The sequence below is a fragment of the Physeter macrocephalus genome, chromosome 4 (genome assembly GCF_002837175.3).
Source record: "Physeter macrocephalus isolate SW-GA chromosome 4, ASM283717v5, whole genome shotgun sequence".
Classification (NCBI taxonomy): domain Eukaryota; kingdom Metazoa; phylum Chordata; class Mammalia; order Artiodactyla; family Physeteridae; genus Physeter; species Physeter macrocephalus.
Genome location: NC_041217.1, coordinates 98,210,046 through 98,222,597, shown reverse-complemented (window position 1 = coordinate 98,222,597; position 12,552 = coordinate 98,210,046). Strand labels below are relative to the sequence as shown.

At 37.2% G+C, this 12,552-nt stretch overlaps 1 protein-coding gene across 1 annotated transcript in view; it reads right to left on the bottom strand.

The window, feature by feature from the left end:
• Positions 1-12,552, bottom strand: part of DPYD (dihydropyrimidine dehydrogenase) — an 840,387-nt gene that overhangs the window by 272,925 nt on the left and 554,910 nt on the right. The window contains exon 16 of the mRNA XM_024119602.3: positions 6,318-6,401. Coding sequence (XP_023975370.1) covers positions 6,318-6,401 — 84 coding nt within the window. The remainder of the gene's footprint in view (positions 1-6,317; positions 6,402-12,552) is intronic.

Genomic DNA, 12,552 nt, shown 5'->3' with positions numbered 1-12,552 from the left:
CCTAACCAGTATCAAAAAGAAAATTTAACTCAGCAGTAAGCCTCACCTTAGATTCCCCCAAGAGATGTCAGGTCACTGTGACTTGAGTTTGTTGTATTTTACCACTGGTGAGGCTCCCACATTTCTTTCTCTAACCTTTAAGATTTCTCATACTCTTGAATTCCTGCATTTCACCCCTCTGGGAAATATAGGAAGTGCTATCACTTGTCAGCTGTTTTGGCTTTAAAAGAGGTATCTTTATACTGTCCCGTCCGCAGACGTTCAATGGGGACCAGATTGAGGCAGGGCTGTGGTCATTGTTCCCTAGACCTTGTATTGCATATGAGATAGAGGGTCTGTTAGCCCAGCCGCTGGAAAAAGGTTTTATTTCCTAAGGGAAGTGCCAGCACATCTGGGACAATGTGGTCCTCACACTTAGTTTTGGATTCTCTTCCTGGTGACAGACATCTGCTGTCTGGCAAGGGCAAGAGCAATAATCTGTGTTTTATGAAAAATGTTGGCATGTTTTAGCAGAAGCAAACCCTTTCTCTCTTTTTTTAATAAAAATACAGAGTTTATGTAAATTAAATTTGGACACAGAACAGATCATGAGGGAAATATCAAAGTGTTGCTTTAGGTGATCTTAATATAATTCAACAATTATTTAAGATCACTGAACATTTTAAGATTTACCACTTTTTTTTTTTTTTTTTTTGCGGTATGCGGGCCTGTCACTGTTGTGGCCTCCCCCGTTGCAGAGCACAGGCTCCGGACGCGCAGGCTCAGCGGCCATGGCTCACGGGCCCAGCCGCTCCGCGGCATGTGGGATCTTCCCGGACCGGGGCATGAACCCGTGTCCCCTGCATCGGCAGGCAGACTCTCAACCACTGCGCCACTAGGGAAGCCCAAGATTTACCACTTTTAGACTAGTTTGTTTTGCTTAGCTAAATCATCATGAAAAGCAGGACTGTATATATATTTTCTGATGAGAAAATTAATGTTAAGACTGTTTTCGCTGAATAATCCAGTGTTCGGAAATTCTATGCAGAGAATGTATGTAAATAAATCGAGGGGGCTGTGAGATAGAAAGACATAGCAGGTGATATGGTGGCACCGCCATCTTTATTCAGGACTCTGCTTTGCCTGTAAAGCTAGAGTAGTCTTCTCTCCAATTATATACTATCATTTTGGAATTTTCCATCCAAAGGAATTGTTACCAAGCTATTTGTGCACTATTTAGCAATCACACCCACAATGAAGGCCAAACCATGGCATCCAAAACACTGAACAATGAGAATCCTCCAAGGGCCAGATAAATAACATCTCTGTAGCCTCTTAGAACCGTTAGGTAAAGAAATCCAAATTCATTGACAGTGATTCAATCTCTAGGTCACCATAGACTGAAATGAGAGTATGTACCTAGTTTTTATCTTTAACCCGTTCATATATAAAATATTATTTTTCCTTTCTCATGGAAAATTTGTTTGATTGATAAAACATACCCAATTAATGAATTAGATGTCATCTGAAATAGAATTAGACAGGTGATTTTTATTTGAATAATTTCAGTTGAAAAGATATGAATTCCAGGCGGAGCGAATAATAGTATTCAAAAAGGTACAGAGTAAGAAGTTTCCAGGGCAACTGACTAATTTATTCAGTTGACTAGAGATGTGGTTACACCCAAATGACAAAGTAGAAAATACTGGACAGAACACCGGATGGGGGTCAATGAAAAGGGCATCACAGGCTCTGAGCCTTGTTAGTTGGTTACCTCAGGCTAAGGTTATTTAGATCACTTCCCAGTCCCCAATTCCTGTCCTCTAAATAAGGAGGCTGAACTGGGAAATCTTCAAGGTTCCTCTCAGTTCTGAGAGTCTGTGCCACATCATTGACTCAAGGCAAAGAAGGAAACAGCTGGTGTGAAAAGTAACTCAAGAAAAGACTTTAAAAATGTATGCTTTCTGATGGCAAGGACAAAAAATCATGGGGATTATGTAACCAGTATTTTAAAGTCCTGTGGAGTATGTTTCCTCTTGCTCTCCTTTTTTGCTATGTGGAAGATAAAACAGGAAGGTAGGAAGACAAGGCAACTTATCCCATACCCCACGCCCCTTCCTCCCCCAACTATTTTTCTTTTGGTAGCTGATGGAGGGTCTAAGAATTAAAGGCACTGCTGGCTGAAGAAGGCAGCCTAGAGAATCTTCAATGTCAGGAACCCAGAGGATTAGCAAAAATGCTGGGAAAGGCTTGGTTTCAATACTTAAAGGTTGAACCAGACAGGCACACACTGATCAAATCCATGTTGCGAATGAGCACTTATCCTTGGTCAAATGTTTGCTGCTGTTTACATGTACCAGATACATTGTTAAAGGAGCCTAAAATTAAGCTCTAGTTCCTCATTGCTGCATGGCAGTGCAGGCCAAGTGTGGCCGTATCTTCCTTATTTCAAGAGACCTAAGAAGTAGAATTTTTTTGTCCAGCCACCTGTTTTTAAAATGTTGGTAATAATTTCAAAAACAAAACAACCACAACAACATCAGAAAGCTACTCAAGGTCTATTCAGCTTCTGTGTGAATCTAGGTTAGGAAGTTCTACAGGGTGGAAGTAAAAATATTCAGTATAATTCTAAAAGGACAAAAGAGGGATATTCACTTAATGCCCTACGAACACTTAGCATTTCAGAAAAGGAGAAGACCTCAGAGAGGTGCCAATTCATCTGGACTTTATAGAATTTATTGTAGTTCAAGTACCTTTATAGAGTAATATGCTGCCACAGGAAACTGGTTTACACAGATTGCATGTAGACAACTTTAAATTTGAATGTCAAGACGTCAGAGAAGCTTCTGTATTCCCAAGAGACAGAACACCTAAATAGTAGGTTCAGGTTTGTTTGTGACTTTAGAGCTGACTTAGTCCTGCACTTAATTTTAAATTAATAATAATAATATTTATGTTAATATTCAAGTACTGATTTATTAGGAACTGTTCTCCGTGCCTTTCCTATATTCAGGCTTACATGCTAATTAAAGCTCAGGCCCCAGGGGCCACTGACCAGCTTTGTGACCTGGGAAACATGGAAGCTCAGGTTTTTTTTGTTTCTTATTTTTAAATTTGGTAAATGGGATAAAACCTCATCCTACTTCAGAGGATTGTTATGAGGAGAAGGAAGAAGACAGAAAATTTTCATGCTGTAAAATAACTCTTGACTCTTTGGAGTGCACACAAGCCAAGCTAGAGCACATTTTCACCTTCACTTGAGCAATAAGTAAAACGTTGACTTTTATGCAGGCCAGGGAAAATGTTCATGTTTTTAAAAAGAACAACATGATATGCATTTATTTCTTTAGTTGTTCTTGTTTTACCAATGCTCTTTATGGGTAGATTAAAAAATAACATGTTAGCCTGCTGCCTGTAATGTTCGCATTTAAAGAACATTAAAGCTGGAGGGGATTTAGAGATCATCTAGTTCAAATTCCATGTTATAGAGATGGAAACTGATGCTTTAGGAGAGTAAGTGGCTTGATCAAGGTGACACAGATGGTTGATGGAAAGAATAAAGAATGAGACTGCCTGTAAACACTTAGAAAGTGTCATGCTAAGTGTTTAAGATTTTATATGAAGTTTCACCATGCAGGGAATATACAATTCAAATTCCCAAGGTCGGCTTGAGATATTATTTATTTCTATAAATTCCATAAATATATATGATGTCTCTGTGCTGTAAAGGTTAGAGCCTTTTCTATTCATATATTTCACAATTTTTAGTCACTTATGGAAACATAAAGAGTTTAAATATATATGTGTATGTTTAAATATATACAGCTAATTTAAAAGCACTTAGGTACAAAGGCAGTATTTTTCACTTATTTGATATCTGCAAGAAAATATTTGAGATAAAGGAGAATAAAACAGATGTTTAGAGAGGAAAATGTACGGTATTATGATACCTTACCTCATCTTAAGGAGCTAAAATCACTACTGTTTCTAGAAACACCAGAAATGTGGACAGTACAAGAGAGTGTTTCCAATGGATAAATATTCTAGCCATGGAATTAAGGTCAGTTTGCTTCATTCATGAAGCAAACATTTATCAGGCTCTGGCGATACACACAGGTCTGTGCTTGGCACAAAGGGAGCTTTCAGCAGATGGGATTCAGGATCACACTGTGATGGGAAAAATGAATTGGAATGGCTCCTCAGTCCCCCTACACTGAGTACAAATTCCCCATCCCACCAACTTGCAAGTGTTTAAAACTATGAACCTTAGGGAGGGAAGAAGAGCCAGTGGGAACAGGAGGAAGAGAAAGGAAAAAAGGAAATAAAAGAAAAGATGAATAAGCCCCAGATGTTTTTGGGCCCACTCTAAAAATTCAGAGTTATAGTAAAGTTTTTTTTTGTTTCAATGCACTAATATTCTTCCTTCCTGCTGTTTAAAATATTGAACATTCACGTGTCCCGAGGCAGAGGAATCATTTAAATTATGTTGGAGCAAAATGATTAAATTAGCTTTATTTTCCTATTGTATAATTTGAGGATATAATTCAAAAGAAAATTTCTAAACTTGGCTAATAGAAAGAATTGGTTATAGTTTTAGAGATTATAACTAACAAGTGAAATGGAAATGGTTCTAAGTTTCCTTCAGCCTAAGATATAATGGTTTTTGGAACATATGTTTTCCATGAGTTTTAGAAATCTTAATGATAACTGACTGAAAAATTTTAGCACTTGCATCTTCATTCTGCCAAAGGCTGTGAGAAAATTTGTGTGGCTAAATAACTTTCTGGAGAGGATACACCTAAGACACTTAACAGCTGGGTAAGTTTAGAGGTGTTCCCAGAGCAAAAGTCTACTCTAAAAAAATAAAATCAAAGCTGGGCAACGTTTTCAAAATAATTGTCATATGTGTGGCAAGGAATATATATTAAAATACATCTTTCTTTTAAAAATTAGTCAATAGATTTAAATTTTCCATAGCTGTTTTAATCCATGTAACTAAAAGATATTTTGGTTCTAAGTTTCAGACACTGGGAAAGGGGTAAAGAGAGAAACTCGACTCCCTCAGGCCCTGCTGCAGGTGTCCTTTTAGGAACTTTCCTCATTTTAACGAAGTTACACATCTTGACACACTGACTGTTGCCTAATCATATGACTTATAAAAGTTATGATTTAATATAACGGTATTTTTCCTCTACAGGTAATTCTGAGGCTCGTTCTATTACCACACTTCTGGATAATCTGTTGTGAGTGGAATAGAGAATGTACTTGAACAACATTTGACTAGGCCATCCTTTCCTGCTGCCATAAAAGAATGGTTTCTTCCTAAGTCTAAAAGAATGGTTTCTTCCTAAGTCACAAATCTATTCTGAATGTTAATTAAATATTTACCAGGTACTTTAAAATCCTCCCTGAATGCTAATATGAAAAGAGCAACCTATGTTCATTTGAATAAGCAGAAATTTCTGCCCAAGTTAAGGGCCTCTGGCCTCTGAGTTTAGTTCAAATAATTCTATGACTTGAAAAAAAAAAGAACTGAAGAATTGAGCACCTACTATGTACAAGGCCCTGTGTCAGATGTGGAAATAAAACTAAACTTTCTAGGACTAGGAAATTTGTCATAAATTACAACATTTTGTATTATTTAATTCACATCATTTCCCTCTGGGCTTAAAAGCGAAATTAGATGCAAAATACTCTCCTTTTTCGCATTAAGCTTTTGCATTGTTCCTTAACATATAACACTGTATCTAGTTACACAAAGATGCAATATTTTCTACATATTAACATATATTTCCACATTTTATTCATTAGGTTTTTGAAAGTATTTTAGCATGAAGTTTCCATTTATTGTATCCAAAAATAAAAATAGCATCAAAGTCTTTTTGCAACTCCCAAAACACAGTTAGGGAAGATCATATGCTAAAAAATGTAAAATGCAATTTGTGCTGTGCCCCATTTACTACAAAATCACTACGAACAATGCATTTTGTACAGTATATTGCTCCAGGGAAACTGGATCAGCATCAGGAATGAATAAAGAACATTGCATTTGAAATCAGCTAATTCTGCTTCAGCGCTTTTAAAAACTATTTGTTATGATATTACCTCCTGTCAAGCACATAATATGATATTTTCCTCAATAAACCTAAACAGTGGCTGTAATTTCAACTTCTCTCATTTTCCACTTTTTAAGCACTAAATATTTAAACAATGCAGACCTGGAAGTCTCACGCTACTCATCTGATCCTCCCATCTTCCTGCCTAAGGTATAGTAACTATCCGTACAGGGCCTGTTCTGTCACACAGACATACATAATGGCAGCTGTTGAGGTCCTTACCTGCCCGCAAGCCAGGCCCATTCCTCTTTCTCCCATGCCATGTGGACACGATAAATTTAACTCCAGGGCATCTGCTCCAGAAGCCTTTAAGATGTGGAAGGAAAATGAAAGTAAAGGCAAAGCTTTATTCGTGTACTGATAGGTTTCACCATTGATAACTCAACATAGGTCACATATGCCAAATTTTAACTACTCTGCTTTCTGCACCATGGCTACCTTGTGAGGTATATTCTGACTCTCTCAAATGAGAGGGTGTATGGCAGCAATAATAATAACAACAGCAAATATTTATTGAGTGCTTATAAGATGACACTCACTGCACTATGTGAGTTATATTTGTTATCTCTGACACTCATAACCCTTGGATTATTAGGGTACCAATTTTACAGATGAGGAGACTGAAGCTCAAGGGAATTAAATGACAAACCTGGTTATCAATGCCACAGCAGAGATTTTAACTCAGGTCTATTTGACAGCACATTGATTCTGCCCTACACAGCTTCTATTTTCATAGAAACAAATCTTACTAATTCTGGATAATTGGTACTGGAGGTAGCAGTGCAAAGAAAAATGTAGTACGCTAGCTGGAATGAATTTGAGTAAAATTTTAAATGTTCCTCTTTTATCAATTAACTTTTATTATTCATTAATACTGCTTTCGTATGCTTCAGAGCATTCAAGCATGTTAATTCCCCAAACTGGAACACCATTCATTATGTTCTATGTTGCTTTAAAAAAAATTTAGAAGTAAAATAAAATTTTGGTAACAGTTCCAATTAAACCAAAGTATAGAAAAATATAAATAGTCTTTCTCTTCTCTCCTTCAATTTCCTACCTCTAAAGTAATCAATGTTAACAATTTAATGTGTAATTTTCTACTTTTTCTATGTATATAAAAAAGTAAAACATACATATAACACATGCATCGGGCTGCTTTTCTCTTCTTGGTTTTGCTCTTTATATTTTTCATTTTTTTCTTCCAGTTTCATTGAGATATAACTGACATATAGCACTAGATAAGTTTAAGGTGTGCAGCCTAATGATCTGACTCACATGCATAACGAAATGATTACCACAAGAAGTGTAGAGAACATCCATGATCTCATATAGATACCAAATAAAAGAAAAAGAGAAAAAGCCCTTGTGATGAGAACTCTTTTAGGGTTTACTCTCTTAACAACTTTACAGATGACGTACAGCAGTGATAATTATATTAGTCAAGTTGTATGTTACATCCCTAATACTTGTATATCTTATAACCAGAAGTTTATGCCTTTTGACTGCCTTCACCCAACACATCCTGACTCTGATAACCATAAATCTGATCTCTTTTTCTATGAGTTTGTTTGTTTGTTTATTTTTGAAGTATAATTGACCTACAACACTGTGTTAATTCCTAGTGCACAACATAGTGATTCAATATTTCTATACATTTCTATATATTACAAAATGATCACCATGGTTAAGTCTAGTCACCATCTGTCACCATATAAAGATATTACACTACTACTGACTATATTTATCATACTGTACATTTCATACTGATGACTCATTTATTTTGTAATTAGAAGTCTGTACCTCTTAATCTCTCTCTCCTATTTCTCTCATGTTTTTTAACTGATAATCAATTTTATTGTATTTCTTAAAAGTCCATGCCAAGAAACATAAAGTACAGATAATTTTGTCTTACTTTAATAATTAAATGGAATCTTTCTTATTTAACTCATTAATTCATTAGTATACAAATGGGTCTTAACAAAAATGAAAAAAATATTTCACGCTAAGCATTCTTATAATAATTGGAGAAACACAGGATTTTTGAGAAGTCTTCTGTAAAAACTCTAAGAACAAATACAACACTTTTTAATTTGAGGAATGGAAGATAAACTAAACAATTCTTTTACCTAACTTCTGGAACTCTTCCAATGTCACAATTTCCTTTTAAGTAAGGTAAACCAGAAGCTTGAATCAGTTCCCATAATATTATAACATGTCTATAGCATCACACAAAGACTTAAAAAAAAGTTCATTATTTTCTAGGTGTACCAAACCTTTCTTTAGGCCAACAGAGTTTCTTCAAGTCTCTCTTTTCTTCCTAATCGATCAAGATTTTAGCCTATTTTTTCCTGTTTCATGAATTTTAAATAGGACCTCAACAAACCTAAAAATTCTAGTTAGTTCTTTCTTGGGTGACTTCCTACCCACCTTTATTCATTAGTGAGTCTGCTTTTTCTTCTGTACATTTGTGAAAATTCATTTGCTCATTCAGCCTATTTTCTAACATGGTTTTATTACGGTTTTTGCTTCTTTAATTCAATTTTAAAATGCTTCATGTTATTTGAAAATTACCATGAATCACGCTACATTTTTTCCTGCTGGTTTGGTGGTAAGCTTGGACAAAGCACAACCTGCTAAACTCTTGAGCCCTAATCCTAGAGCTGCTAAGGAATTTGGGCAAGTCAGTTAACTTTCTTTGTCTCCATCTGTTTAAGTGTAAACCGGAGATAATATGACCTATCTCAAAACCATGTCATGTGGGAATTTCCAGCTTAATTAAAACACTGTACATTGTAATTATATACAATACTGTGCTTTTCTTATTATTTTTTAGTTATTTCAAATACTTCTTTTAGACTTCTTTATTTCTTTTAGACTGCTAGTTGAATTGCAGCAATTAATAGTAAATCAATTCAACAACATTTTGGAATAAGTTTTAGGTACCATTCGTATACATATTTACATTATACATATTTCCTAAATTGTAAGTGCAAGTTTACAATTAGCTATCATAGTAGACAATAATAACTAACATTTACTGAGTACTTACAATATGTCAGACATTTTACTAGGCTCTTTGTAATGGGATATACCACTATCCCCATTTTGCAAGTGATAAAACCAAAGTACAAAGAGTTCAAGTGACTCACTTACTGTTCTATAGCTTGTAAATGAGAGCAGGGTCTTGAACCCAAGCATTCTAAGTCCAGAGCCTGTATTCTTAGTCACTATCATAACTGATTAGAAATCACTTATTCCATGGCTGGAGTTGTTTCAGTGTGTTAACAAAACATTACAACTCGACATCCTTAAAGCTTCTAAACGTTAAATAAATATTAAAATCTTGTAAAACCACTTATCCCATTTAAAGTCTGTTCAGTGTCTAATTGTTAAAAATGTCCCCAGTGTTATACACGTATACAAACACTGACCCACCAAACACACCTGGAAAGACCTTTGAAATGAGCATGTAGGCTTCAAAAACAGATAATCCTGCTCAAGGTAACACCAAGAGATGGGGAATATTCAATTGGCCTCTGCTTGAATATTTCTGTCATAGGATGTACACCACCTTAAAGGGTAGTTAATTCTATTTCCAAGCAACTATATGCATTCAAAAAGCCTTAATTGCTGAATTAGCATGAAATGTTAAATTAACTGAAACTGGGCATGCATTCTTACTCCTGTTATTCACAAGCTTTTTAGTTTAGTCACTTAGCCCAGAGTTTATTCTGTCTCACCTAAATGATTACACAATAATCTAGTGAAGGCAGTGACAGAAAATTTGCCCATTTCTAATTTCATATATTATCTATCACCCATCTATCGGCATGAAGTAGAATGACAGGTTAACATTGTGGACCATGGAGCCAGAGTTCATGGGTTTGAATCCCACTTTTACCACATACTAGCTGTGTGAGTTTGGGCATATTATTTAACAACTTTTGGCCTCAGTTTCCTCACTTCTAAAAGGTGGAAAACAATGAAAGTAACTCGTAAGGTTGCTTTTCTAAGGTATAAATAAATTTAATCGAAGTGAATGACTTAGAAAAGTGCCTGGACTACACTAAATACTACGTGAGTGTAAACAATTGCTATTTATCTACCTGTCTCTCAGTCCATCCATCCATCCATCCATCCAATTAGAATCTCCAACTTGCCCTTCCTCAGCTTTGATCTGAAAAAAATTTAGAGTAGCTATCCATATTTCAGGGGGAAAAAAGAAAACTATTCTAAGGAATTCTCAGAGTAGTGGTAGTAGTGTGATTTCTAAAATTTTCTGAATCATTTAATAAAAACTCTCAGAGAAACTAGGGAAGCAAAACCAAAACCCTTGTACAATATATACAGCAAAATCGGGTACACAGCTCTTCCCCTTCTCCTTTCCTTACCTCTCCCTTCCTTCCCGATCAATGTAGTTCTAAAGTCATTGGTTGGGGCAGAGCCAGGTAGGTGACTAGGAAGATCTAAAAGAAGAGCCATGAGGGTCCACTGTGGGATATCAGAACCCGAGCACAGTGAGAAGGACAGACATGTGGAGGGTGGCTTGGTGTAGTGCATCAGAGCCCTAGTGGGAAGGGAAATCTTCCATGGATCAGGGGAACAAGCAAAGGACATCAGAGCCCAAGCAGGGTGGAGAGGCATGAAGCTACACTTTTTGGATTCTCTCTTAATTTCTTCTGTTAAAAGAATACGTGAGGTCCACTGCCAACTTTCTATGTAGCAACAGTGCCAACTAGTCTCAACTATCCAAAACTGGGGACACAAGTTTTCTGGGATCTTAAACCACTTTGAAGTGGATGTGGCACAGGTAAACACTGAACTGGCTTGGGACCCACTGGGCACAAAGTCTGTGACTATCTCTTGTCTCCAGCTAGGTGTCTACCTTCCCTGATTCCATTCTGTCCTGCTTACTGTTAGTGTCCAGGGACTTATATCCAACTGGTCCTACATATTTCTGTAATGTGCCTCTCTGCTTTTTACCTCAGCCTATTTGAGATTTCCTAACTTCAACATCTATTTAATTTTATGAAATACTACTAGCCCAGATACAGGTCAAAAATGAACCTGGCTTCAAAGTGGTTTACTTGGACTCTCTGCTAGGAATAGTGTGGCCACCTGGTTTTGACATCTATGCCTCTCAGCTGGGCCTTCCTTGCCTCACCCTACCAGTTACAGTCAGACCCTTGGCAATCCCTCATCAAGTCCCTGACTTAAAATCTTCAGCTTTGGATCTTAATCTCCTCAAGTTCATTGGTGCCCAATAAAGTGCACTCTTCCCATTTATTGTATAATTGCTTCCTTTTTGTTCGTCATATGCCAGTATGCCAGCTCTGTGCCTCTATTTTGCTTCACTCGACAAATATCTGAGGGCTATCCGCTGGCTGGCAAAGCCATATGTTTGGAAATGGGAATTAAACAGTGAACCAGATGGGGGTCTCTACCCCGCCCCCAGAGTTTGCTTTGTCATAAGGAAGATAGGTTACAGGGCTGATGACACCACTGTTAATCACCATTTTATTAAATTCTGCAGAAAAAAGGTACAAGCAAAGATAGACCCAGATTTGGCGGAGCCTGAAGTTTGTACAATTTGGGGAAACTTCCTTAAAAATGAAAAATAATTTAAAAATGACAAACAGAAAATTAGTACAGGCACTTGGAAGTAGCTTGTACAAGTCAGAGCTCTGAAACTTAACCTTCATTAGCTTTATGGTAAACCAGTTTCCGAGGACAGGATCTTAGAAGAAGTAGGACAGGGGGTTCACCTACTAGTCTGGGAGCTCAGAGTGGAGGAAGAGGGAACATTCCAGGCCAGGGGAACAGCAAAGGCTCTGAGGTGTAAATGTATTGGAGGAGTGAAAGAAGGCCATCGGGGACTGGAATGTAAAGAACAAACCCAAGGTGATACTGGGGAAGTGGTAAGGTACCGTACCATGTAGGTGAAGTCAGGAGTTTTGCATCTTAAGAAAGGTAGTGGAAAGACTGTGGATTGATTGAGGGAGAGATTAGTGGGGCATCCTGAGATAAACTTAGATTAGGATGGTAGCAATGCTTATTGAGCCACACCTAATTTATATGTCTCCTCAAATCTGATGGCCTTAATTGCCACCCAAGCTTTTGCCACTAGCTTAAAACGTGCTATCCTACATCTCCCATCATTGCCAGCTCTCACAGCTCCCTCAGGATGAGAGCGGGGCTCTGTCACAGACTCCACTGTACCTGTCAAAGTGGGAGCTCCAGGAGGGCCACTGCCCTCAACATGCTGTGGGATTTGACTTCCCTATCAGCTACCTAAAGGGGGCAGGACACATAACCCAAAAGTGCAGAAGAAGGTAAAGCGCTGTAGTGTAAAATTTTACCAATGAGAGACAGGAGACAGGAAGGAACCAGTAGATAGCTCCCTCCCCCTTCTTCTCCTCTAAACTGCTGTGAGGCAGGACAATTCCATACAGCCCTC